The sequence below is a fragment of the Hirundo rustica genome, chromosome 1 (assembly GCF_015227805.2).
Source record: "Hirundo rustica isolate bHirRus1 chromosome 1, bHirRus1.pri.v3, whole genome shotgun sequence".
In the NCBI taxonomy this organism is placed as follows: domain Eukaryota; kingdom Metazoa; phylum Chordata; class Aves; order Passeriformes; family Hirundinidae; genus Hirundo; species Hirundo rustica.
Window position 1 is genome coordinate 111,386,309 of NC_053450.1, and position 27,247 is coordinate 111,413,555.

The 27,247-nt window shown below is 39.0% G+C and overlaps 1 protein-coding gene across 8 annotated transcripts in view; it reads right to left on the minus strand.

Annotated features, from left to right (window-relative positions):
* Positions 1-27,247, minus strand: part of MYRIP (myosin VIIA and Rab interacting protein) — a 211,513-nt gene that overhangs the window by 12,641 nt on the left and 171,625 nt on the right. For 3 of the 8 annotated variants that reach the window (XM_058422470.1, XM_058422452.1, XM_058422455.1), the window contains exons 9-14: positions 24,245-24,422; positions 23,260-23,355; positions 19,108-19,757; positions 15,454-15,495; positions 11,502-11,741; positions 2,831-2,893 (exon numbers count right to left, since the gene is read on the minus strand). In XM_058422470.1, the coding sequence (XP_058278453.1) occupies positions 2,831-2,893; positions 11,502-11,741; positions 15,454-15,495; positions 19,108-19,757; positions 23,260-23,355; positions 24,245-24,422 (1,269 nt within the window). The remainder of the gene's footprint in view (positions 1-2,830; positions 2,894-11,501; positions 11,742-15,453; positions 15,496-19,107; positions 19,758-23,259; positions 23,356-24,244; positions 24,423-27,247) is intronic. The other 5 variants (XM_058422467.1, XM_040077651.2, XM_058422464.1 and 2 more) reach the window with 5 other exon arrangements.

Below are 27,247 nucleotides of genomic sequence, written 5' to 3' on the forward strand. Positions count from 1 at the left end.
TCTAAGTGACTCACAGAGACAGCTGTCATGCCATGATGCAGGCTCTGCCTTGTCAAGCAAGTCAGAGAACTAAGATGGATGTGGTAGATGTAGAAAGCAATCTCTGGTACAAACATCCAGCATAGGACAGCTAAGTGCAACCATTCTTCTCCCAACTCTGGGATGCATTTGGATTTCAGCTGTGCTACCCTACTTCTGAATTAACACCATCACTCCCAAATCAAATCCATGCAGCAGACCAAGATGTGTCTACTAGTTATAATCTTCTTTTTACCAAATTTGAGACTAAGCATCTGATGGAATGAAGAAAACATGCATTTGTCCTTTTAATGATAATTAACATCCATGGTGACCAACATGTTAAGGACACACTCAAAAGAACATGCTCAATTTCTCTGAGTTCTTTGTGATTGAATCTTCAAATCAATGAAATGCTAAAAATGTGTGTGTATGCAAGCATACATACATACGGACATTTGCACAGAATATAACAAATATCTTGTAAAACTTCTTTACTGTCATTTCTGTTTATCAGATGGAAAGTATTCCTGTTTTGAGAAGATTACGTTTCAGTGGTCTAAAGATAAAGTGGTCTTGATGACTGTTAACTGCTTCCCTTTCCTTTTGCTATCTCTCTTTCCCTGTTGATGCTGACAGTATTTCTTGTGTTGTTTAACTCAAGCATGCTACACTGGAAGGTGCTTTATAGACCATTATTTGCATTCTTGCACAACTAACAGAAGGAAAACAGGATGATAAAACTGAAACAATATTAAGTACCCAAACTGCTAAGAGCAGTTGAGCTTTAAATGTTTGTATGTATCTCAGCAGCCTGTGACATTTTAATACCTTTCCTTTGCATGAACATTATGGCTTTTATTTTTGATGCTCTTAAAATAGTTAAGTACTCTATCACTAGCACTATTTTTTTCTACCCCTTGTACTCAGCCATTAGTTTTCTTTTTCTCTGCCACTACAATGTCATCATTAAACTCTTTGAAAGAGCATGGGAGGGAGTGATATGCAATTCAAGAGAGAACAGTGACATCAAGAAGTAGAGCAAGAATGCCTTTCACTAGCAGTCCTGGCAGTATTGACCACATCCTTGATGACTTGTGGTGCAATCATTTTTAGCTCCCATGTCAAAGCATTATATCATGCACTGAGTCACAGTCAATCTCCCTCTTTTTATGTAGGGAGAAAAGGGGAGCCGGGGAAGAGATGAGTTTTGCTTTGCCACTGATTAACTCATCCTTTCAGAGTAACCTGACTGAATCCAAGCTGGGTGAAAACAAAAGCAAACCCCAAACCTGTCTCCCTCATCTCCTCACCCTATGGAAGTACATAGTAGAGTTTTGAAAAGGTCCTGAAAAGCCCAATGAAAGTTCTTCACAGGCCACCAGAATCTACGGTACAAGTCACAGTGTGGGGAGAAAAGAGCCATCAACACCCAGCTATCTGTGGCAGTTGTCAACCCTGACCTTCAAAAGATCTTTGGGCCAAAAGTGAGCCCTAACCACTCCTAATGACAAAAACTGTGGGGAAAAAAAAGGCTAAACTTTGCCTGGCTGTTTGATGGCAGACAAGTATACCATGATAAACTGTGATATCAAGGAATTACTCTTCTTTTCAAGTTTAAAACTTCCTGCCCTGACCTTTAACATCAATATCTTCATTTATAGGCATTCCTTTAAAAAAAGAAAGCAAAATTATCTTACAGGCTGAGAGCTATTATTCTACTGATAGTCTCCAAAGTATAACACAGAGAAATAAAGCCTCTTTTTGACTGTGCTAGGTAATTCTGAATATTACATTTCAATCCACTGTGCTAATATAGTTACAGATGTTATGCCCATTAACTTCTAATGCCTTATTTCTAGAGTCAAGTTGCCTATAATCATGAGAAAGGAAGTGATTTTCCAAGAGGTGACATATTATAGGCTAAGTTGGAAATTAAAATATTTACATCTTAAAATCCACACAAGATTCTGATCTACAAAAGACACAGACTGATGACATTACACAACTGGAAAAACACTTTTTCCTTAATGTCACCATTGATATTTTTACTAAATAAAATCAACTTGATTAGAATATAATTAAAACTCATAGGATAAAATTAAGAGCAAGGAAAAAAGAAAAAATTGAGAGAAGTGTCTTGCTAAATTAAGCATCAACTTCTAACACAAAAAGGGATCCTTATTTTATGACTGAGAGAATGATGTATGACATACTAAAAATAGCAGTATTTTAAAATATATTTGCTCAGGGAATATAATGAAAATATTTTTTAATATGTGATCCTCATAAGATGAGATTCAAATAGCACAGAATATGAAACCTCTTTCCACCGAGAAGAATGGTAAGCAACAGTCACTAGCAGCAAAGTGAGAAAATATCTACTTAGTGCACAAACTCTGCAATGAATTAAGGGTTTTGATTGTTTTTTAAATTGAGAGCTTAGAAAGATTTTTGAAGACCACTATGGTCAGGAAACTTCCTTATGAATTTCTTAATATAGGTGAGTACATAAGAATAGAAAGTTCATACACCTTATCTTTGTCTTCTGTTCTTCTTTACTGATGAAACCAAATTTTCATCACAAGGCCAAACAAGGGAGCCAGTCTGTGTCACATATTAACTGTGATTATAAAATAATTTTCTGCAATAATTAGTGATTGTGGTATGATTTTTCAGGCCTGATATTTCCAGGAAAACAAATTGAGTTTGAGAATGTTGATTTGAAAATGTGGAAACCCTCAATATCACGTTATGGCATCTCTTACTACATAAGAGATGTAAGAAAACAAACAAAACAAAGCTTTCTCACCTGCTGCAATACAGTGGATAAAACCTGCAGCTTTAAATGAAGATCAAAAGCCTTTTGTTTTTCCTAGATAGTGGAAAAGCAGTTAAATAAAAAGGCAGAAAAGTTATATTAACAGCTACAGATGTTAACAACCTAGGTTCAGACTTACAGGGAAGTTTAGGATAAACAGCAAGGATAAAGGAACTACCAAGATTAAAACAGCATAAAATTTAGAATTTACATTTATTACTAAAATATTTTAAATAAAGCAATGCCTAATTTAATTTTATTTGTGAGATTTAGACTAACAGACCTCATTGAGGCAAATATTGCAAGTCACACACAATTATTTATAAAATGAAACAGAGAGAAAGTACTATTTCCACTATCAACTAAAAGTGTCACTAGAAATGGAAAGAAGAAGAAAAGCCAGCTATCTCCACTTTTGGAGTGTACATGGCAGCAATTGTGACAGTAGTTACCAAAGAGTGTACCTCACTAATGCCACAGTCAGTTGCCCATGTGGGAAACACCTGGGCTAAGTTAAATAAGATGTGTGCCAAATCACTTCCTATTGTTTGCTGCTGTCCCTCTCCTGGCCTCACGGTCCCAAAACAAACAAGTAAAACCCTTCATAGTACAAGTCTCCAGTGACCAGCGAGTAGGCTTACAGTAATCTCCCTAATTTCCTTAGGCCTGTTTAAACTGAACTGACTGGCTTTGCCTTGAAGTAATGACAAAACAACGGCAAAACCCTGATGGCTGTGCTGTGACAGAAGTATCTCCCAGCTGAGGAGCAGCATTTCCTTGAAATTCTTCCAGCTAGATCTGAAAGAGCTCAGTTGTCACTGTCAGGTCTCAGGGCAGCTTACAAAAAAAGACAAAATAGTAGTAAAAACTAGTCTATTTTCCCACCATTTTGTTTCAGCAGTTTACACTAATGTTCACTGATGTCCTGTAACTGTATCTGTAGAATGGCTTGGACATTTTCTCCCTAAGTAAAAAAATCTTTGGCAAGGAGAGAACTGAAGGAGATTCCCCTTGCATGCACACTGGACAGAGCTGGATTGGCTGTGCATGCACTGAGACTATGAGAAAAAAGCTGTTTACGAAGACGCTGCATTCCCCATGCAAAGGCAGCTGAAGTGTCACCTCTTCTGCTCTTCACCAGTAGATCCAACAGGGCTTTGATTCAGTTGTTTAAACACAGGTAGACAAAGTGCAATTTGAAACAGCTTAAAATATGTGAGAATTTTGAAACAATGCTGTCAGATATGACAGTGATGTGGGAGATTCACGTTTCTTCTGGACTAGCAGCTTAAGGCCCTGTGGGACACTCTAAGATATCTCAGATGGTCCAGCTACATCCATATTTACGCAACTGTATTGAGCCCAGAAAGTGTCAGAATTAGAGGTACACAAACATCACTGCTCACTTTGAAAACATTAAAAAATAAATGCTTATGGTCTTGATGCTTGAAACACAAGACAGATTTTGACAAACTCAGGATCAGCTTGGTATTTCTTACTAAAGACTGATAATAGAAAACACATATGAGAAACACCTTGAATGGGAATTTTGTCCAGCAAGCCACTTAAACCTCAGTTTAAAGCTGAACATATACTTGACTGCTTTGTTAAATTGAGAACTTACAACTTTGGATCCATTAGCCCAACGTGAAGATTATTGTCTCATACCTCTTTTCACCTTCCCTAACCAAAATCTTTTTTTCTCTGTTGTAATTCAAAATCTTATTCACAGATTATGTGCAGCTCATAAACCTTAAAGATCACTTTTTACAATACTGCCCACATTCAGTTTTTAATCCTGGACTTTGGGAGACTGCCCAGATAATTAACACAATCTTAAAAGCAATGATCCATGAAAACACAAGAATTAGTCTGAGCATCTTGCACACAAAAATGTGAAACAACAGACACACAAATACCTTCCAGGCTATTAACCCAGGAAGGTATCATTGTACTACACTGTTCAGCATTACCACCATAATAGCAGCAATGTAGTAAAGCTACTGTACTTACGCTGTTGAGTTTTCTGGTCAAAGCAATCCATGTGGTACTCCTTTAGGAACTTTTACTCAGAGGCTTCTAAAGCTTTTAGACATATGAAGCTGGATGGCAGTTTCCTATAAACCCCTGCCTGATCCAACACACCAGCCAAAATACCCAGGAATTCAGGCAGTTGCAAGATAAGGATCACAAAAGCTACTGACATCATTTGTGAGGACAGTGCCTGCACCAGCACAAATGCCTAAAGAAGCCCAGCCACCAGGAGACATAGGCTCAGTCTCGGTATTACAGCACTGCTCTTTCAGCATCCCAGACCTCTCCGCCAAGATGCTTCAAAAGGTCTGTGGTACACTGGAGGGATTCACTCGCATGTGCATGTCCAGTGTTGTTCTCCAGCTGTGAGCAGATGTCCCTCCAGCGACCGAGTCCATTGAGCCCCATGCTTGCCTGATGTCCCTTACTGAGCCCTGGCCAACCCCTCCAAGGCCGGCCCCGAGTGCAGCCACCAGCATACACACCAAGGAGCTGTCTCTCTCTTCTGCAGTAATGTGCACCCACATGCACAGCTACTGGCTATTCTTGCTAAAAAGAGAGGCCAGGCAGATTTTCTGACAAGTGTCAATCTCATTACTACAACTAGTAGTTGAGCAGTGCTAACTTACTTGGGGAAAAACTAAGATGTACTCTTTTGAAACTATTTTTATTGATGACATGGATGAGGGTATTGAATCTTTGATTAGTAAATTTGCGGATGACACTAAGCTGGGAGCATGTGTCGATCTGTTGGAAGATATGATGACTCTGCAGAGAGATCTGGAATGCTTGGATGGATGGGCAGAGTCTAACAAGATGAAGTTTAATAAGTCCAAGTGCTGAGTACTACACTTTGGCCAGAGAAACCCACTGCAGCGTTATAGGTTGGGGACGGTGTGGCTGGACAGTGTCTGGACAGAAAGGGACCTGGGGGTGCTGGTGACAGCAGCTGCACATGAGCCAGCAGTGTGCCCAGGTGGCCAAGAGGGCCAATGGCATCCTGGCCTGGATCAGGAATGGTGTGGCCAGCAGGAGCAGGGAGGTCATTCTTCCCCTGTACTTGGGACTGGTGACGCCACACCTTGAGTGCTGTGTCCAGTTCTGGGCCCCTCAGTTCAGGAAGGACGTTGAGATGCTTGAGTGCATCCAGAGGAGGCAACAAGACTGGTGCGGGGCTTGGAACACAAGCCATATGAAGAACGACTGAAGGAGCTGGGGTTGTTTAGCCTGGAGAAAAGGAGACTCAGAGGTGACTTTATCACTCTCTACAACTTCCTGAAGGGTGTTTGTAGACAGCTGGGGGTTGGTCTCTTTCTCCAGGCAGCACCTGACAGAACGAGAGGACACAGTCTCAGGCTGCGTCACGGGAAATATAGGTTGGATATTAGGAAAAAGTTTTTCACAGAAAGAACGATGAAGTACTGGAATAGTCTGCCTGGGGAGGTGGTGGAGTCACCATCCCTGGATGTGCTTAAAAAAACATTGGATGCGGCACTTGGTGCCATGATCTAGTTGAGGTGTTAGGGCATGGGTTGGACTCGATGATCTTGAAGGTCTCTTCCAACCTAGAGATTCTGTGATTCTGTGAAACAAAGGAAATAGGCCTCTGGCAAAAACCAACATGAAAATGTTATTCATAGTGCATACTTTCCCCAAAATAAAGCTTTTTAAAACTTAAGAAGAATGAAATGTTTCCAGAGAATGGAAACATAAATATTTAATGAAAAGATAAATTACGCTGTTATTCATGCTGTCAAGAGACTCAGGAGGTTTCACTTAGGAAGCAGCATCCTGCTGTGCTACTTAACAAACTCAGAGGTTGTCATTCAGAGAAAAGCTACTGTGTCATGTAGTAATGTTAACAGACAACAGCAGAATTTAAACAAAATTACTGAGCATTGGTTTTAAGATTATCTGAGCAGAAGTAAATACATAAAGGGAATTAAGGAAATTCCTTACACACACAGCACATTGCATCAAGCTAATGGAAAGAGAAGAGAAACACCATGTTACATTGAAGTTTAACTCACTAATTTGTATATCTTAAGCAAGTTGTAGTACTAAGCAGGAGAGGAAAAAAACTCACAAGTAAAGTTTTAACAACTATTTCAGTTTTTATGCTATGCGTGCAATTTGAAAAAAATGGCAGAGGCTAACCTGTTTTTTAACATAATCTCTTATAATTTCTGATAAAGTGGTCACAGGGATAGACTGCATTCAAAATGCAGCCTGCCAAAATCGCCTTCTAGATTGTAATTCTGGCATGTATCATGAAATAAAGATCCAGTCAATTTATCTTCATGAAAGCATTAAAAGAGAAGAAGAATGGATAGAGCAGAGCACGAACTAAATACATTCCATTTATAAAGCTTGCCATTCTCAGGATCAGTACCATTAAGATACTTCAAAGGGAATTTACATTTTGCTTTTATCTTTAGGCATTAATTTATGGTTTGGGGGAGTAAAGCAAAAACTAACCAACCAATTAAAAAAAAAAAAAAAGAAAAGAAAAAGACAGAAATAATTGTGCAAATCATTGTGCTAGTACTAGATGTTTCACTAAGAAACAGTTGCACAATTTGAATTTTGGTTTGTTCACACCTAAAGTTTAGAGGGGCTGAAGGCCAACTCTACCCTAAGCATGGCTTTTGCTGAAAACCATGGCCTTTCACTGCACAACTAAGACAAATGGACTTTTCAGGGCTCTGTATGCCCCAGAAAGACCATGAACTATTTCTGTAGCTTAATAAACACAAAATATTTTCCATTAAAAAGTCTGCTACAGGATTGTGTTTGTTTTAAAATGAGAGCTGTGAATCTCCACAAGACCATTTTATGCAATCACAGACTGAGGGATAATGAAAATGAGGGTGCTGAAAATCTAAGGAGATTTAATTCTAAGCCCCAAAATTAACTTGTGTTACTTAATACCAACTTTAATCCACAGGTATCACAGATGAACTAAATAATTAACTCAAAGGTCGTCATATTCAAATTTGCATCTCAAAGGCAGAAATACAACTCAAAAGCTCAGTTTGAAGTGAGAACTGAGAATCCATAAATGCCAAACAACTTCAGCTAACTCTCCATTAAAGATATTTTTTACCACTGCTTCAGATCATAATATACTAAATAACCTTTTAAAAGCATTAGCTCAATGTGATGAGATGCCCAGTTTCCATTAAAACAGAAGTCCAGGTTTTTAAAGATGCAGAAAGGTGAAGGTCAGATAAGCACTGGTACTTAATTTCCAGTGATTAAAAACAATATATGTTTTTAAGTCTTGTCCTATGGTCAGGTGTACGATAACTAAAACTTCTCATTGATTTAAAGTTGCTGAAGCATTCCAGGATAAGCTTATGAGAACAGAAGATTACAGACTAGCAAAGACAAGCAGCATGGCTAAAATATAAGCAAGATGGCAGAAGTACAGTATTTATTATGTTCAGGAATAAAAAGCATAATCTGGGCATTCCAGCTCTCATTTTAATGGTGCAGAACTAATGCTTCTGTATATTTAATTTGAAACCTGATGCCCAGGTCCGGAAGCTGTCTCTGATCAATAATGCCAAGTGATAGTCTGAAAGATCTGTAAATCCCTACAAGTGCATTCTCCAACAATCAGGCTTTTTAAAGTGACAGCATATTGGGACTTCTGGCTTTGAAGGCATCTAAAATTACTGGTTGCCTGAAAATAGGTTTTCTATGCTTGTCTTTCACACGACATCTACTCATCCTAAAGTTACTGCATCTTCTATGATTTTTGGTATGTCTGTATTTTAGACTGCCACAGCCCCAATTGGTATTACACACTGTCATCTTCAGTATTTCCTTGCAAGAAGTTGGCCAGAAACTTTCCAGAGAGATGGCACTTATCAGAAGATTTTTAAAGTACCTTTAAGGAAAACTGTCAAGAATAAGAATGAAAGCAGTGTGCTTGTTTCTCTACACCTGGAGAAGGTTCCCCTGCCAATTCTGATGAATTCCAGACCGTGAAGAGTATTGGAGTATCCTGGTTTCTTTATTATAGACAAAAAGAGTATATACTATGACCATTAATGATGAGAACTTTTTTATCCAAATCAAATAAACGTTTAGGAACTCCAAGTATTCCTTTATAGCTGAACATGGTAAGCCCTTCTCCTTTAAAACTTTAGAAAATTTTATTGAGGAAAAATATAATAATCTCTGCTTCATTTTAAATAACTGACATACAAGTTTTAAAGAAATAGCAAAATCAGGAAAGAAAAAACAACCAATATTACTTTGTAGATGCATGCAGTTGAGTAAGTACACCAAAAACATACATTCACCATTTTCTATGCTCAGTTCTCTATATGGGAGCATTTCAGAATGTCCTTTTAAAAGCCTTTAATTCTGGATTTCATTTGCATCATGTTATAACCCCAGCTAGTCTATATATGCTGTTGAATGATGTGACACTGCTGTTTTGTCTTTGCAAACCAAATAAAAACAAATTACATGCTGCTAACAAGCTCTGACAATAAAGCCTTTATATGATTTCTTTGGAAAGGTTGTGTGTATGTCATGGAGGTATTTACACACATGATAAAAAAGGTATTTACACTCCAGTGTAGTCCATGGCTAAATAACTCGGAATCAGAGAATCACATGCTCCTTACATTTGGAATGTAAGGGAATCACCTGGGCCAACTCTTCTGCTCAAAGCACATGCCCAGGGCCAAGTCCAGTCAGATTTTGATTATATCCAAGGACACAGACTCTACAATCTTTCTGGGAAACCTATTCCAGTATTTAAACACCATCACAGTGAAAAAGCTTTTCATTTGGATGGGATTTTTTGTATTTCAGCTTGTGCTCACTGCTTCCATCCCTGTCAGTAGAAAGAGTCTCATTTCCACTTTATTCCACACAACAAACACTCCCCACTTTCCCCCATCAGGTATTTAAACACATTGGAGAGAATCTCCCAAGCCTTCTCTTCTTTTCTTGGATAAACACTTCCAGTTCTCTCAGCCTCTCCTCCTATGACAGAGGATGCCATTTTTAAATTATCTCTGTAGCCCTTCACAGGACACATTTCTGTGTGTCCATGGGAGCCCAGAAGAGGACACAGCACTCCAGAAATGGCCTCATCAATACTTAATAGAGTTGCATGAGATAATCACTTCCCAGGTGCAGGACCTTGCATTTCCCTTTGCATTTGACTGCTAAAAGCCTTTTTAAAGCCAAAATAAACAATATTCATAGCTCTGAATGTGTCATATTGCCATGATCTTTCAAAGATGAACCTCACAATAACGTGGGCCGGTTCCCTCAGGCCTTGGAAGTGCATCCCCCCATCAAATACCATGAACATGTGCACATCCCATTTTTTGAAATATCTGCTAACCTGATCCTCCTCTATCAAGGAAAAGTCTTCACTGCTCCAGGCTTTCCCATAGGTCTCAGGGGCCTGGGATTCTTGAAAGAAAATCTTACTTGTAAACTGAGGTGAAAACAATGTTGTGTAACAGCCTTTTCCATGTTCTGTGTCACCAGATCACTGCAGCAGTGAGCCCAGCTTTCCCTCATCTGCCTTTTGGTGCTGCTGCTGATGGACCTGTCAAAGGTCCCTTTACCCTTTGTGTCTCTTGACAGATTCAAGTCCAGATGGGCACTGGCTTTTGTGACACCATTCCTGCATACCTGGACAGCATCTCTATCATCTGCCTGGATGACTTGATCCTGTTTTCACCTCTCAGTGTATTAATTCTTTATATAATTTGAATAAAACACCTTTCAAATTACGAAAAATAGATTTCCTTTAGACAGTGTCCCTTGTCAAAGCGGAGCTGTTGTGCACACAATACCCCAGTCAAGATATGCAACAGAGTAGAATAAGCCTAAGTGGATCTAAGGAATAAGAGTGCTTGACTGGCAAGGGGCAGCACTGGGCTCCTATAGCACCAAATTCAAGCACACCACAAGATCTGAAGAGAAATTCGGAAGTAGAAAGGGAAGAGAGGAGGTGGTAAATCCTGTGAGTGATGCTGAAATCTGGTATCTCATTGTAAGGGTGAAATGGCACAAAGGAGGATCTCAGGCTCTATCAGAACTGACATCGAATTTCAGTTTCATCAGCAAATGTTATTACTCTCAGAAGCCTATTAGCTGACAGGGTAACAGGGTTGGAAAGTTTTAAAGAAACACTAAATATTTTGATAGAGATGGAAAAGAAGAATCTATGCCATCAGTATGAACTAGATGATACTACAAAGAGAGGAGCAACTAAAAGGATGGAAAAAACCGAACTCTCTGGTTAGCAAGGACAAAAGAAGAAAAACTGGATGTGATTTTAAATCAGAAAGTGTAAGTCGATTCTCAGTCAGTACAAACTGACATAATTCCATTAATATTACCCAGTTAACAATTTCGTTGCACAAGCTAAATTCCCTGCATGCAACTGATGCTGTAGGCTGTCAGCTCCTCACAGAAAGGAAAACACACCTCAAACTTCTATCTGTGCAAAGGGTTCAGATTCAGACCAGTATAAAGGACCTCATGTTTTTTTAAGACACTGTGTTCAGTTTTCTAGCCAGAATTTTCTCTTTTTGTTTTCTAACTCTTACAATACTATCCCAACTCGTTTACAACTACCACTTACCTTCTTTAACTCTTCCTGAATACTTTTGCTGTTTTCCTCTGAGGACAAACTCTCTTTCTGGTTTTCCAGATCTATTCCAGGTTCTAACTCTTGTTCTTCACCAGATGATGTTTCCTTGTCACTCATTTTAGCAGCAAGCTGAAATAACCTGGATTTAAGCTCATCCTCCCCAAGTTCAGGCTTGACATCATGGTGCTGATCCTCATTGCTTACATCTGTTTCTGATAAATCATCAAAATCCTACAAAGACATTAGAAAAAAAGATATAATTCCTGTGTAGGCAGAGAAATAAAAACCAAACACCTTTCTAGAAAACTATAGGTATGATCACTCTGCAGGGAAGATAAAAAGGAAGCACACTAAGTGTTCTGATAAAAAAGGAACACTAGTAAACCAACCCTTGCTGGATTATATTCATCATTCCTGCTTACTTTCACGTTATCTAAAAAGGAACTGTCAAAATCGCTATGTATCTTTGAGCAACTAATAAAACATGCCTATATTTTCCATTCCCAGCACTGCCATCTCTTGCAGGCACAGTGCAGATGAAAGTGCGGTGTGGGAATGAAAAAACCTGTAGCCTGGCAGTTGTGTTCAGCTTTGCTTGCATTCCCCGACTGCTTGGTCTTGAGCATTATCCACGTTCTTCTTAAAGGCTGCTGGAAACAAGTTTTGAAAAACTTCTCTTCAGGAGCACCTTCTGTTCTGAGTCTTGGATCCTTAAAGCTGGGAAACACTTAAAGGGTCAGTTAAATACAGTGGGTGCTATAGACTCAGCCACAAGTCCCTTTAGATGCTGAAGAGAAGAAAAGCAAAATCCTTTTGCAAATTTGTTTTTAGGGTGCCTGCCCAGCATTTAATAAGGTGGAAAGGGGGATAGTTTTGTCAGCCCTTGATGACAAAATCTGAGAATATCTCACAGTTGTTTTAAAAACTAATCCCCAGGAATGTGTCAGTTCATTTTCTGGATCTGTGCTGCCTGATTAGGACCCAATTTGTCCTGATTTCCACCACAGTCCCTGGAGAGAGACAGGCACCGCCCAAAGCAACCTGTTCCACCTATAAAGCATTTGCTGCCTCATGGAAATGTTCTCTCCCTGCTGACTGCTGAAAGTTTTGAATCATGACTTATTTGGTGCTTCAGCCAAATCTATGAAATAAGATGGTATTAGGTGGGTTTAAAAGTGACAGCTATTTTGAAATGGAGTATAATCATGCAAAACCCCCCAGAAGGAGGCTATGAAGAATTCAGTCTGGGACTAGAGTGGTGGGCACATCTCAGCAGGTCTAGGAGGATGACTTGGAGCAATTCTCAGAGAGGAAACTATTCCTATTTGCCTTAGCTTCTCATACTGTGACAAGACCAGACACTGCTGGAGAGACTAAAATCAGTGTTCTCTCTTCCATTCATTCGGAACTACATAAACAGTAGCAGCTGTAACAGCACTGTTCATGGATGAACCAACTGCATCCAGTTCTCACAGGAAATGTTAACTCTGCCCACTCCCTCACAAACCCTACCCACCAAACTGCTTTTAATAGATTGACACATTGTGTTCATAATGTCAGTTCTCGTCTTTCATACAGTAAACTGTACTGGAGTGTTCAGCACTTTCACAGTGCTCTGGACCATTTTTGTCTGCAGTTATTTGCAATTCAATCAATTATGCAACTAAATTATTGCTTTATAGTTCACCTTCATGATGCAGAAAGCCCTTTTAGAAAATCGGAATTTGAAGGAAAAATAGAAATTTGAGAGCTACAATAGAAGGGAAACCACGGGTTTATGCTGAAACTCGTTTCTTGAATAATCAGCTTTTGCAGAATAAAAAGCTTTTTCTGCTAGAAAGCTGTTCAATGATCTAAAAACAAGATTTCAAACCAGTGTGTTTTCACTTCAGTTTTATATGACATGCTCTTATATACATGCAAAAGACTGGTGTACTTCACCTCTTAAATTTACAATCTCTATCATAATGATGTTTCTCAAGTTGCAAGATAAGTTTTCTTCAGACATTTCTTGCATGTCACTCTGCAACTCATTATAAATATCATTATTACACCCCAACCAACAATCTGCCAATGACTACCACAAATCACTAAACTACTATAAAAAAAAACCCTGAAACCTGTTGCTGAATGAATCAGTCCACCAATTTTTACCCAGGAAAGAAACAATCATAATTTATGTGATATACGGGATAGAAAGCACAGCTAAACTTGTGCATTTGTATTTTATGAGAATACAGTTTAGTGAAGATACAGCTCATTAAACCTGAGCTATTTACAGCTAGGTATCTAGTCTAAGCTAATTACTGGAACCCCTCTTTACTTTATTAACCTCCATTTATTTAATTGGTACCTCCAAAAACCTGCTCTAATCTACCAAAACACCTGGTTTAGGATTGCAGCTCTGCACTAGGGGGGTAGGCTTACTCTAGCAGTGCTGATGAAGATTGAGCGCAGTTTAACTTGAGGTCAAGTCTCCAAGGAAAAGAAGAAAATCCTATTCTATGCAGACATCTGAGCAGATCAAGCTTGTAAAGACAAGTATTTGATATTCTTGTTTAAATGAGCCTACAGATATGTATATAAAATCTAGTGGAACAGTGAAGGAGGCTGGCAGTCCAGAGTGGTGGATTTTCCCACACTTCCTCCTCACTGCTGTACTGACAGACTTCACTCTGCAGCAGGACATGCAGGAGTCCTCTGGGGGCTTCTTAAATAAATCTGCTTAGGTTTGACTGCTTAGCTGCTTTACTGGAGTAGCAATGCACGTATACACCAAAGGAAAGCACCACTAGTTAATCTAAGGAATCTGTACGAACAACAGCAATGTGACAACTTCTCTCGATCCTGAGAAAATACCAGTCTTCATAGGATCACACATGGCAGCAACTTAAATATCTTTTTGTTAGGTCTGCCAGCACAGATGAAAGCCATGAGATGCCTTGGCAACCCCAGGGTCTCATTCCACATTAGCTAAATCTGTGTTTTGAATGCACGTTGTTTCCTGGGGGAGGACTCATCTTGAGAGTACTGACTGTATTACAGCTGGGCTCAGGTATGTCTATTACCCCTTTTTTAGCTTTTCAACCTCCTTTAAATGAGTGGGTGGATTATCTATATTGGCTAGAGCTGTTAATTCCTGTGCACATGCAGAGATAATGGTACCTTACACTGCTGCACTTTGTGGTTTCTGTTAATAGCAGGCTGCTTGACTTGTGTGTTGGGCTTTTCAGATAGTGGCAGCAAACTCTTTGTGAGGAGATTATACCTCTCATGGATTGACGAGTTAAAAAATGCATTAGCAGCTATGAAAACAATAAAATAAATAAATTGAAAGGTACTACTACCATTGTTTAAAAGATGCTGCATTAAATTTTGCTATTCTTTACTGTTCATGTTTTCACTTTCTGCTAAGTTTAATGACATTTTTGTGTCATTACACAAATCATTGTGTAAACTCCCATTTGCATCTATCAGCAATATACAATGCTAATAACTGCAAACAAGAATAAAGGGCTACCATTTTATCTGGAAACTGAGTTTCTGTGAGGGCCTGGAAGACCAACACAGCCACGAACCCAGTTCCACTAAAAGAAAATCAAGTGTTTCTATGCAAGCGTAAGTCTTAGGAGACAAGGAAAACAAGAAATATGCCTTTACTCATAGTGTCCAAATTCTTGCACACAAATCACTGATAACTCAATGTAATCAGAGTGGACAAAAATAAGATACAAAAAAGATGCTCCAGAACAAAATCCATGTTAAACTATAAATTCCTGAGGGAAAGTCCCCTTCATATAGGAAACCAGAAATTGGAAACTAGAATTTTCAGGAGAATACACAAATTGTGAGGTTTGCAGGCAGTTTCTCAACAAGAGCCAGAGTGATTTCAGGAAGCTGTTTTCAAAGAATACATCCCAAGTGCCATCCCGTGGCGCCTTACCTGGCACAGGGCAGGAAGGCTGTAATTACCAGGTGGTGTCTCCTGATCAAAGAAACAAACTCATAATGAGGGCACTTCTTTCACTTGAAGAAATTAAGCCTCTCCACTTTGCATCAGAAACATAAGGACTTCAGCTACATTAAGCAACAATCCTTCTTTCAAAAAGATGAGAGCCAATATATCAATATTATTGTTACTAATAGTATAAACTATTATTATAATTATTATTAATAAAAGCAAGTAATGATTGGTGGCTTGAGTGTCCATTTTATGTAAAAAGTTACCATTTGAAAAATAATAATTAAAAGCAAGGTTGGACTTTCTAGTTCAGTTCCCACAGAAATATAAGTCTTCTGAAGTACATAAGCAGTCAGATATTATTTATAGCAGGACTTTGGTTTCATCAGGACAGTTTTCATATCTTGTTTCATGACTGTGTTTATGGCATCTCTACAGGCAACTCAGTAAAGGAGCTTGTACTTTTATTTATCATTAAGCAAAAAATTCCACAGATACAGCACATCTTGGTATCTGTTCTCAGGTTTCCCCTTCTAAGTCACTGAAGACTTTAGACAAAAAGATTCTCTCTCAGTCAGAAAGTTGGCATTCCACTGTTGTGTCTAAAATATATTTTAAAATAAACATGCCACTGCATTATCCTAATCTAGAAACTGGATCCTGATTAAAAAAATACCTGATTTTAAATTGAAATTAATTTGTGAGTTATGAACTGAGTGCAGTTTTGCCAGAACATAACTGCTTACAACTCTCTAGACTCAGAGCAAAGAAGAAAAAGGGCTTGTTTTCATCTCACTGAGAAACTTGGAGAGTAGAAAACAAGGAAGCAACCTTCACTATTTGAAAATTAAAAATGAAGCCCTAACTTTTCAGAGAAACTGAAGTCCTGTTCTACAATGCTGATGAAAACATAATGGTTATGTTTTTATTATGATCATTAAAAAATTATCATCTTATTATTAAAATATTGAATTATATTCCAATGCAGTACAGAAAGAGTGTGTTTCTGTACTGCAATTGCATATAATCAGTTATTCAGTGTCTAATATCTTGAGGTTCAACAAGAGTTTAAAAGGGTTTGTACGGTCTCTGCAAACTCTGCATAATCTCATCATATGAAAGGCTATGCCTGGTTTAAGACCCTGCAGTCAATCTTTTTCAAGTCTATGCTGTCTGCAGTTCTTCACACACCTACACTTTAATTCTGTAGAACTGTTTCTGTGTAGGGCTCTCCCTGCTGCAGCCTCAATCATTTTACCAAGAGCAATACATTATTCTGGGGAATATATGAAACTCCAGCATCCCTTTAATCTCATTTTCCTGAGCAATGTAAATGATGTCTGGCTAATTCATTTTCATACATTAAATCAGGTTTCTTAAACACATGACAATTTTACTTGCTTCGTAGAATTGTTTAACCATGCAACATCCTTCCTCTAAATTGTGGTAGTCAGTCCACTCCTGGTGCCAGAAGCACTTCTTTACCAGAGGCTGGAGTGAAGGTTCTACAAATGGGAGCACCAGCTGTCAAATTGGCCACCTCTGCATGTGCGTGTGCGTCCAAAGACAAACATGTGCAAACCCACCCATATATAAACTTCCTAGTGAGAATTTCATTGCTTTGAAAACAGTGGCATGATCTGGATGCAGTCTGCCTCTGCTTGCCCCACTGAGGCTGAGGGTGCTGAGGAGCAGGAACAGCCTCTTTTAGCCTCAGGGTAAAATTAAGGGGAGAGCGGGTTAGAATCCCGAATCTTGCACTTTCAGCACAACAGAGAGGTTACAAGACACAAAGCAAATTTCAAGAGACTTGGAAAGAAGAATCATTTTCCACACCAGCTTGCACTTTGAAGCACACACTGATTTGCTAAAGGATGCCATCACGGATGTTTGGGAAGTCCCTGCCTTTCCGACGTCACCTGGATGAGCATGGGGGTGGTTTAGATCTGATACTATGAAAAATTTATTCACAGAAGGGACTGTCCAGCACTGGAACAGGCTGCCCAGGGAAGTGGTTGATGCATCATCCCTGGAGGTATTTAAAAGACATGTAGTTGTGCACTTAGGGATGTTTAGTGGTCAACCCTGCAGTGCAGGTTAACAGCTGGACTTGAAGATCTTAAAAGGGTTTCCAATCTAAATGATTCTATGATTCTATATTGTCTCCAGGACTTTCTCTGTGAGCTCTGATTTTCCATGCTCTGCATATTGTCTATTGTGACTAGGAAGCCACAATATGAATTCAGACACACAGAGATCATGCACAAAAACACAAAGCCAGAAAGCTAAATGCAGAAGTCTGTGTACAAGATATGGTCTTTGTGCAGTCCCTGTAAAGCCTTGTAATTCTGCCTCATGTTCTAAGAAGTCAATCATGGCCACTGATGTGCTGTCAGATCACATTATAATACATTATACTTCTCTTCTACTACTGTTGATTTTAAATATGAGGACTCGAGTATAAATGAATCAGTACAGAACATCCCATACATCCACACTCTGTCCTAAAAGCAGATGGAATGGGCCCAGAATTAATGAAATCCAGCATTAAAGCCCTGCTGAAATCCTAGAATCCTAATATTGACTTACAATCAGCTGCAACAATGTTTTTCTATAGGAAATACAGGTTAGTAGCATAAGGAAAGAAAAACCGTTCCAGGCATCCTAAATTTGGTCAGATAGCTTTAAGACTGAATCATGCTGCTTGTAGTCAGAGGCACAGGGAGAAGACAGCCCTCAGCTCCTTGCTTCAGCCTTATTATTACTCTGCTGCAGCAAAGATGCAGCTTTAGGATTTAGGAGGGGTAGGAGGTGGGAAATGGAAGTGGACAAGGGGTCAGTATTCTCCTGAGGTTGTGTGCTTGCACTACTAACAAAATTCTGGGGGACAAATGGATCCCTTAATATCAGTCCCTGGTCTGGAGACAAACTCCAAATAGGGGAGACTCTTGGCTTTCTGGTTATCCAACAGCTGTCATTTAAAAGAAATGTTTGCTGTTTCAAGCTGTATGAACAGTTTTTCCAAGTTTGAGATATTATAGTCTGGGGTTTTTGCTTGTTTGTTTGGGTTTTGTTTGTTTTCTTAATGAATTGACAAATTATTTAAATGGAAGTAGTTTGCAAATACTCACCCTAACCCATCAGAACTCATCCTAAGGTGATCAATTAAAAGCAGACATCGCTTGGACTGGATTTCACAAAAAGCCCTTTTTGAATTTCTGCTGCTCATTAGCTTTACCCCTTACCAGAATATTTGTAGACACTGAGGAGCAGATTGCCAGGCATGAGTTATTTCTTATATCAAGAAAACAGAAGTTAAAAAAAACCTCAGTGGAACAAAGCAAGTGATTAATTAACATTTCTTAGCTGTTGACAAATCCTGAGGTTATTTTTCTTAAGAGCACTGTATTTTACAACATTAACAATGTTTTTGATTGGATGAAAGTGACCTATTTGAGAAAAAGGTAAAGTCTAACACCCTACTTTTCTTATTATTATTTAGGAGACATAAGGAAGATAAAGCTTGCAAGAACACTCCACTTCCCACTTATGATTCATATGGTATTGCCAGCATAGCTTAATTAGTTTTGTCCAGCTCTTCTTGAGAATCCACTTGGTAAGCTCAAACACAATTACCTGACTTAAATTCATCTTGTTGGCTTTTGCCTGATTCTTCTCTTCACATAAGTCTTCAGAGACAGCTTTGTTCTTCTTCCACCTTCTTGATCTCTTTTCTAAATCATAATGGACTTCTTCAGTCTCACTGCTGTCTGAATACTCCAAGCTAGTTGCCTGTGGATTGAAATTTACATCTAGTTCTCCATGGAAGTGCTTCTTTTCCATTCTGGGCATATCATTTTGAGTCCTGCTTTGCAACCAGAGAGGTTTGCTAGGTCCTTTAGCTTCCTGGGAAGAGTTTACTGAAGATGTTTCCGAATCGGACAACAGTGTCTCAGTGTTGGTGTATAACCCAGAGGAGGGGGAGGTTACTGCCTGGTACTGATTGTTGGCATAAACCCACTCAGTTCCGTACTGGGAACTGGAGTAATGGAAGTCATCTGGCAACTGTCGAGGTCTCCGCCGCAGCTTGTTCAAGGCCACATTCCAGTCATAGTCATCCTCGCTGTCCGAGCCCATCTCGTCATAGGCAGACACAATGCTGGACTCATTCTCCAAGGCTTTGAACACCTGACTCTTTGGTTTAGCAAGCATTCGAGGATGAGGCAGAGTGACATTCTGCAAAGCCACCCAGTTTCCATCGGTGCTTTGGAAAATGGAAGGTGGACCTATGAAAAGGAAAACAAGAACGACTGTGAATGGCTGCTTTTACTTGCCACAGATTTAAAGTTTCAACAAAACTAACAAACAAATGCAAGTGCTGCTGCCACATGAACTCTCCCATGTTGAGAGCCAAGCTGCCCTACTACTCAGAAGCCACCGCTGTAAGTCATGGCGATGACTAAAATGGGAGAGTACTTGGACCAAAGCTTTTTCCTAAAAGAATGATTAGGAAAGACTGATGGAACATAAGCACACACGCATGTATAAATCCTGAGTTTTGCAAATGTCTTTGGTTCTATGTGCAATTCTGATCCCCCACACTGAAGAGGAAAGATTGAAAAAGAATCAGCGAAGAGCAACAAAGGTTGTACCAGGTTCTGAAATAGTGTCCATTCAAGGAATCATTAAGCAAGACAGAGCTCTGCCATCTGGAGGACAGAAGACTGAGAGAATATATGCTAAAAGAGATGGGGGAATCTCTTCCAACCTAACTACTAGAGGGCATGAAGCGAAGGTAGAGAAATTAAGGTTCTAAACAAACAAAAGAAAGAAGTGGGGTGCAATGGATACCAGACCTATTGGAGCTTCTTGCCTAAGGTTGCTCTGGATGCTTGAAATTATCTGTGATAAAACAGAGATTGCTATGAATATAGAGGAGAAATCCACTAAAATTTACTAAATATAGAAAAACACTTCTAGCTGAGATTAAACTGAAAGATAGAGAGGTTCAGAGCCTACTTGGAGGCAGTATGAAAAATACTTGCTTAGTCCTAGTCTCTCCTAGACTCTTGCTTATGGCTGCTGTTGTTGTACCCCAGACTAAATACCAAATGAGTTTTCTGTCTGACACAAGCACTGCTGCTCTTGTACCCTTCCATGTTTTCAGAGTATACTTTACAACTCCAACATGAAAACAAAAAAAATTCATAAATATGGTCAGAAAGTGCTCTTTAACTCTCATAACTCTGAGAATTGAATTTCTTCTAAATTTAGATTTAATTTTCAATCAAAATTTAAAATTCCCCTCATGGGAAATATGGATGTGTGATGACTCTGCTTTCTGCAGCACTTGAAAAATATATAAGGCCATGGATTTACACAGTAATCCAGCCTACTTTATTAACTTTTCAGACTTAAGGATTCTTCCCAGGGATTCAAATTTTTATTTTCAGAAACTGATAGACATACTTAATACAAACCATTAGTTTTCTCAAAATGCAAGTAAAACATCACTGTTTTAAATGGACACAGTAATATCTGGGTCTGTTGTAGAATATAATTAGGAATTTTGCATTAGATGGTTACAAATACTAGGATGAAAAGATTACTTTTTCCCTGGAACTGTTCCTAAAGAACATTAGTGTGCAGTACGCTGTGGTTAGTTGAAGAAAAAAAAAAAAAAAAAAAAAAAGAAAAAAAAAAAAAAACTGGGGTGAACTACCACCACCAAAACACCCCCACAAAAAAAAAAAAAAAAACAAAAAAAAAAAAAAAAAAAAAAAAAAAAACCCAACAAAAATTAAATGGTAATGAAACTTAGGAGCTATGAGAGTTTTATGACAACTTTTGCATTTCTTAGTAATTTGAATCCTTTTGGCTTATTTTCTCTTCCTAAGTTTTAAGTCAATTCAGAGAACCTGAGAAAATACAATTCTTACTCCTGCTTAAAAGGAAATGAAAATAATACTAGTTCTCTTGTAGCAGTGACCAACCAATGCTATTAGTGAAGTCAGGTGTGTAAGAAGAACAAATAATTCTTTACTGTAACCCCTGATTTTGGAGGAAAAAACCCAAATAAGTTCTCAAGCGTAAGAAACTTCTGTTTGTTTACTTTTCCCAACTATGCTAACTAATCTAAGTACAGGGTTCTCCTAAGAAAAAGAACTTTACTTAAAACATTGCTCCTTCAAAAAAGCCAACAGCTCTGCAGGATATAAATCTCCAACAGGAATTGAATTCAGCTGCACCACATTACACAAATGTAATGGGAGCCACAAACTTTTTTTCTCCACCAAACCATATCCCCTTATTCTGTTTAACAACACCACATAAGAATCAGTCAACCAACCTCAGTTAACTGAAGAAAGGACAGGATAGTAGTTGATTACATCTCAGAGGTTAAATTAGGTAGAAAGCCACTGAGAACTCTATATTCAAAAAGCTGACTCAGTTTTATCCTGGTTTTATTCTATAATGTCAAGCGCTCCCTTCCTGATTTTTCAAAACAAAGTCACTTACTTGAAAGAATATTTTTTCACACAATTTTTTTGGCATAAGCTATAATTTGTCCATGTGAAAAGGAAAAAAAAAACAACAAAAAACCCAAACAGATTTAAGGCTTCATTGTAAGACTATTGGTAAAGGGTGAGAAAAAGGACAGTATCATAATTTGGCTCTTGAATCACCATTTAAACCAATACGAACTGTAACCAAAATGAATTGTGAACTACTTTTTGGCTACATGCCTAAAAAGCTCTCTGATGTTACCACACCAGACTCTTGGTTGAGATTTCGCTTGTTTTCTGTATCATAATACAAAACTGCTTATTACTGCATAGGTGAGACCACCTATCACATTTACAGATATTAGAACAATCAGCTATTTACTATTAGCTCAATAAGCACCACAATTTCATCACAAATGTGGTCTTTAGATGAAAGAAGCAGAACAAATCCTCTGTGTAGAGCAGCCGAAAAGAAACTGGGTCAATTTGTCGTTCTGCTGTGGTTAAGCAATTGTTAAATACTTAATTGCTCAACAGTTGAATGCAATGGGATTCAAGTGGGTTCTTAAATTTAAGCACCAAATTAACTGCTTTACTGAAAATAAGCCTTCCACTAAAATGCCCAGGAGGAAAACACTTCTGACAGTGGGTTGACTTAGATATTCACAGATAATGCATACTTGGTTAAGTCAGATTTTAGTACTACTTTAATATTAATTTCTTTCACGGGGGAGGAGAAGTATTGGAATTGTCTAAATTTCAGTCTCCCCAGTTATCAACTGGCATTAGATAAACAAATTGAACAGATGGGCAGCCCCGTTCCTGGTCCCCACCAAACCCAAACACACATTTTAACTGCTTCTGCTTGCAGTGCCTACTGAGGTAGCTGTGGGAGTTACAATACCACTGAACTCATCCCATAAAAGAGAAGTTTTCTGCTTCATGAACCAATGTGCTACAGGGATCAAATGGGTTCTACAGCTGCTACAAGAGAAGAAACAAGAACAAGCAGATTCTGCCATGGGATGACAACACCTGGAGCCGAGGAATGCTGCTCTGATGAGTTCAGCTCTTCCCCTTGTGCAGCTGTAGGGGTAAAAACTAACCAACTCTATGGTGAGGGAGTTGCCTGGTGCTACACTCTTGTGGCCTCACAAATGTTTCAGCCAGAACAAGAGAGGCAGTGGAAACAGGACCACTCCAAGAGCAGGAGCCACAAATGCAGAAGCACAGAAAGGGTTAGGTTGGAAGGGACCACAGTGGGTTAGCTGGTCCAACCAACCTGCACATGGCACAGGATTGCATCCAGGTTCTTGAATATCTTCAGTGAAGGGGATTCCACAGCATTTCTGGGCAACCTGTTCCAGTGCTTGGTCACCTGTGTAGTGAAGAATGTCTTTCTCATATCCAGGTGGAACTTTCTGTGCATCAGTTTCTGCCTACTGTCTCTTGTCCTATTGCTTGGCACCACTGAGCAGAGCCTAGCTCCATCCTCTGACACCCTCCCTTCAGATACTTATATACACTGATATCTTCTTCAGTTACAACCTGTCTTTGTCATCTAGAAGTAAGCAGGGATTTGCATTCTATCCCAGGGTGCTGATTCAGGAATGGAGCTGACTTGGAAAGCTGCTCACCATCTATCATCCATATTTACATCCATACCTAATTCATGATGACTGAGGTCAGATCCAGGGAAGCTGCTGGTCTGCAAAGTTCCTACTCACAGAGCTTCCTCAAACTAGTCTGGAAGCACCAGCGAGTAGAGCTGCACAGAACACTGCATTTGTTAATTCATCAGGGTTGAAAATAAAGTTGTAAGAAAGACTTCTAAATGTGAATTATTTTAATGACTGGCTCACCATGAAACCTCGTGAACAGTTATTCTGTGCCATGGAAGGGATACAATGGGCTGGAAATGCCTTCAACTGGAGGACAGAATACCAGTGACAAAGAAGGGCCCTTAAGCTCTTGTATCTTAGAAGCCCTGAAATGTATCCAAACTAGTTGTCTAAATTTTGTAACAGTCCAAAATCAATTTCACAAAGATCCAAATTTTGAATAATTTTTTCTTAAAAGGAAGTTTAGATAAGCAATGACATAGCCCAATGAAACTGTGCAACATCAAATATACATTTTAGATGTGACCTCTGAAAGCACAGAGGTCAGCAGAAATGCCCTCGACCAAGTCCTTGCTTTAAGTTGTATTTATTCCACATGTGAGTGAGAACCAAAAAAAGAATCTTATTCGTACTAGAAATATTTACTTGTTTCATTTAGCCTGTCTACACTCTTCCAGCTGGGTAAAGCAGAGAGCTTGTGTTCCTTCTGCTTCCTGGACTGTCCCTTTTGCTGCCTTCGAGGAGCCTCAGTCACAGATGATGCGGGGTCTTGTCCTTTACTGGCCATATCTTCACTAGCCAGGGAGAATGCAGACTGAGACCTCTGTGGGATTAAAAACCAAAGAGTGCAATTTAAAAAGAGAAGTAGTTAATTATCCAACTCTTTACCATAATTAGTCTTCAGTTACCCATGGAAGTGTAGGATCTGCTAACATCACAAATGGGATTTAATGAATTCAAAAGAATTCAGCATTAGATTGCTTATTTATGTGCATTTCTGATGCTATGCAAAGAGGCAGGAAATTGTTTACACTACCATGGACCAGATGGAGAGAAATAATTAAGGTGAAGTTGTTGGGAATGTGCTTGGTGAGGACTGATATTGAACTGCTTTGACTCGAGTTAGCCAGAAAGGGAACCCATTGTGGTGAAACATGATGATCTATTGTTGGCTCAACAGGCCATCTGGTGTAACAATTTGCAGAAGTTAAAAATTTTTTAAAAAAGCAAACAAACAGCCTGTTCCCCAGAAACAGATATGCAACTCAACTGATTTTAATGCAAAATTCTGTTTGCTAAGATTTACATACATAACACCCAATATGCTGAGCAGTTTTATGCCATCTTACTAATGAAATCAACTTTTCCTACAATTGCACATCCATTTAGTTCTAGGAGGGTCAAATTTCAAGGCATAATAAGATAAAATACTGTTGTGATTGTTAATCAGCCTGACTGCTACTGAGGGGAACGGAATTGCCTTTGGTTCCACATAAACAGATCAGACATTTTAGTTTTGACCTAGGTATAGAGAATTCAGTCAGTTACAGAAGACCCATTTAAATCTGGCCCATTTTAAAAAGCTTTGAGTGCTATCAGTGTCCTGCTCATTTCAGTAGAACTCACACTTGCATATCAAATCACATACATAGTTCTAGAAACAAGGCTTTTAGAGTTCCAGTCAAGTTGCCTTCCCATCAGAGTCAGTAGAAGATTGTATATGCCAGGTTTTCAAGTGGCTCAGCTGCTTTGCACAGGCCAAGCTGGTACCTCAAATCTTTGCACATTTTTTAGTGATGTTCAAATTACAAATAATTAACTAAATCTGTTACTCTCAAAAGGGCCAGTCTTTGCCTGTATCAGAGGTCTACTTTGCACTAGTGCAGGTGAGGTAAAGGAGAACTTGACTTTCAGCTGTTTTCAAGTCACTTTGATTTCCAGGACAGTATAAATATTGCTGGGAGTCCTGCTGGCTCAAAAGCCACACTTATACCACTTTCTGGCTGCACCTCCTCTCATCTGAAATGCTCCTCCATGGGACCCATGTACCATGCCAGAAGATTTAATTAACTGCAAATCTTCCTGTATCCTTGGCTCAGCAGTAAAAGGAAACACAATTAAGCACAAGGGTTTAGTTTGGCTTCTGAATTCATGAAAAGCCAGAATTATTGCACTAGAATAAAATATTTTCTATAACTACAACAACTGCACAACTTTGTTGATCTTGTCCATACAAAGGCACAGGTCCCAGTTAGATGCATTGGAGTGTTTCCTTTTAAATGTAGTGATATAAACTATTCACAACAAGCTTGAAGTAATTTTACTATAGGGAATCTTTCAGGTACATCACTTTTACAAGTCATCCATATTCAACTGTGTATTTAGTCTGTTCCAAACCTTGAACTAGATCTTTCACTGATCAAGATCATCTGAATCCTTCTTAATCCTGAAAAAATAATAAAATAATTTAATGCAATACATACAGGTACATAAATTGTTTCACTATAGGAAATTTGCTCATGACCTTTGATTTCATCCTGGCAGGATATGTGGACAATATAAACAATTCTGCCACAAATTTGCCACCTGAACTGTGCTGAGTTTTAACTGTACTGTGGCACTCCACTTCATTGTAAAGCTAGAACCACCAAACTTGTCATGCTTTCAATATTTTAGGTCTGGTGTCTGCTGCATCTTTTGATATCTTTGTGTTAAAGTTGTTATGTACTGGAAGCAGCAAGTTGTTGTGGCTGTCCATGAATATTCTCTCAGGGCACATTTTTTTTCAACATACATATAGCAGACATGAGAGATAAGAGATGCTGAAGACCCAGAAGAAGGAATAGCCTACAGTTCAGTCAGGAGTATCTATTTTCCCTTATTACTCAAATAACTGGATCTTTAAGAAGAATAATACGAGGAAGAACTTGAGTAGTCTGCAAAATGATATCTGGGACTGATAATGAGAGCTAAAATATGTTTGACAGCTTTCCTGTTTGTTTAAATGGCAGCTTTTTGTGTGCCTACTCACCGTTTCATAAACATCACAGTAAAGTGATGCCATCACAGTGATGGCAGCGTCTGCTCTTTGCTCTCAACTCACCCAGGACCTGCCAGCAGCTTAACCCTGACAAGGCAGAACTTGGCAGGGGCTACAAAACCTCCTAAAGAAGCTGGGCACTCCTGCCCTCAGGCTGAGTGGCTTTGGCCTCAGGGCTTTGGCAGAAAAGCTGTGGCCAGCAGTGCCTGAGCAACTGGAAGCTAGTTCAAGTACATCCATGCTACAGGGCAGATAAAGCTTTCAGAAGGACTAGGAGGGACACAACAGCTTGAAGGATTTAAAAAAGAGAAGATGAACAGCCTGCATGATGAAAGGAGCTGAAAAACAAGGAAGCACAGAAAAGAAAGTGGACAGAGTCCCATGTGTGTGGTAACCTAGGATCTGAAATAAGCTCAACCAAACAAGCTTTTATAGAAAAAAATTGTTTTTTTAAAATTGTGTGCTAAAACTTTTGGGTTAGATCAGAGGGAAACTGCTCTCCACAGTTTCTGCAAGGTCTCTGTGGAGCAGGAAATTGGTATTAGGCAGGAACTACTGCTAAGAAATCTTCCCAGGAAATCCAGTTGAAATACAGTAAGGGGTAAAGC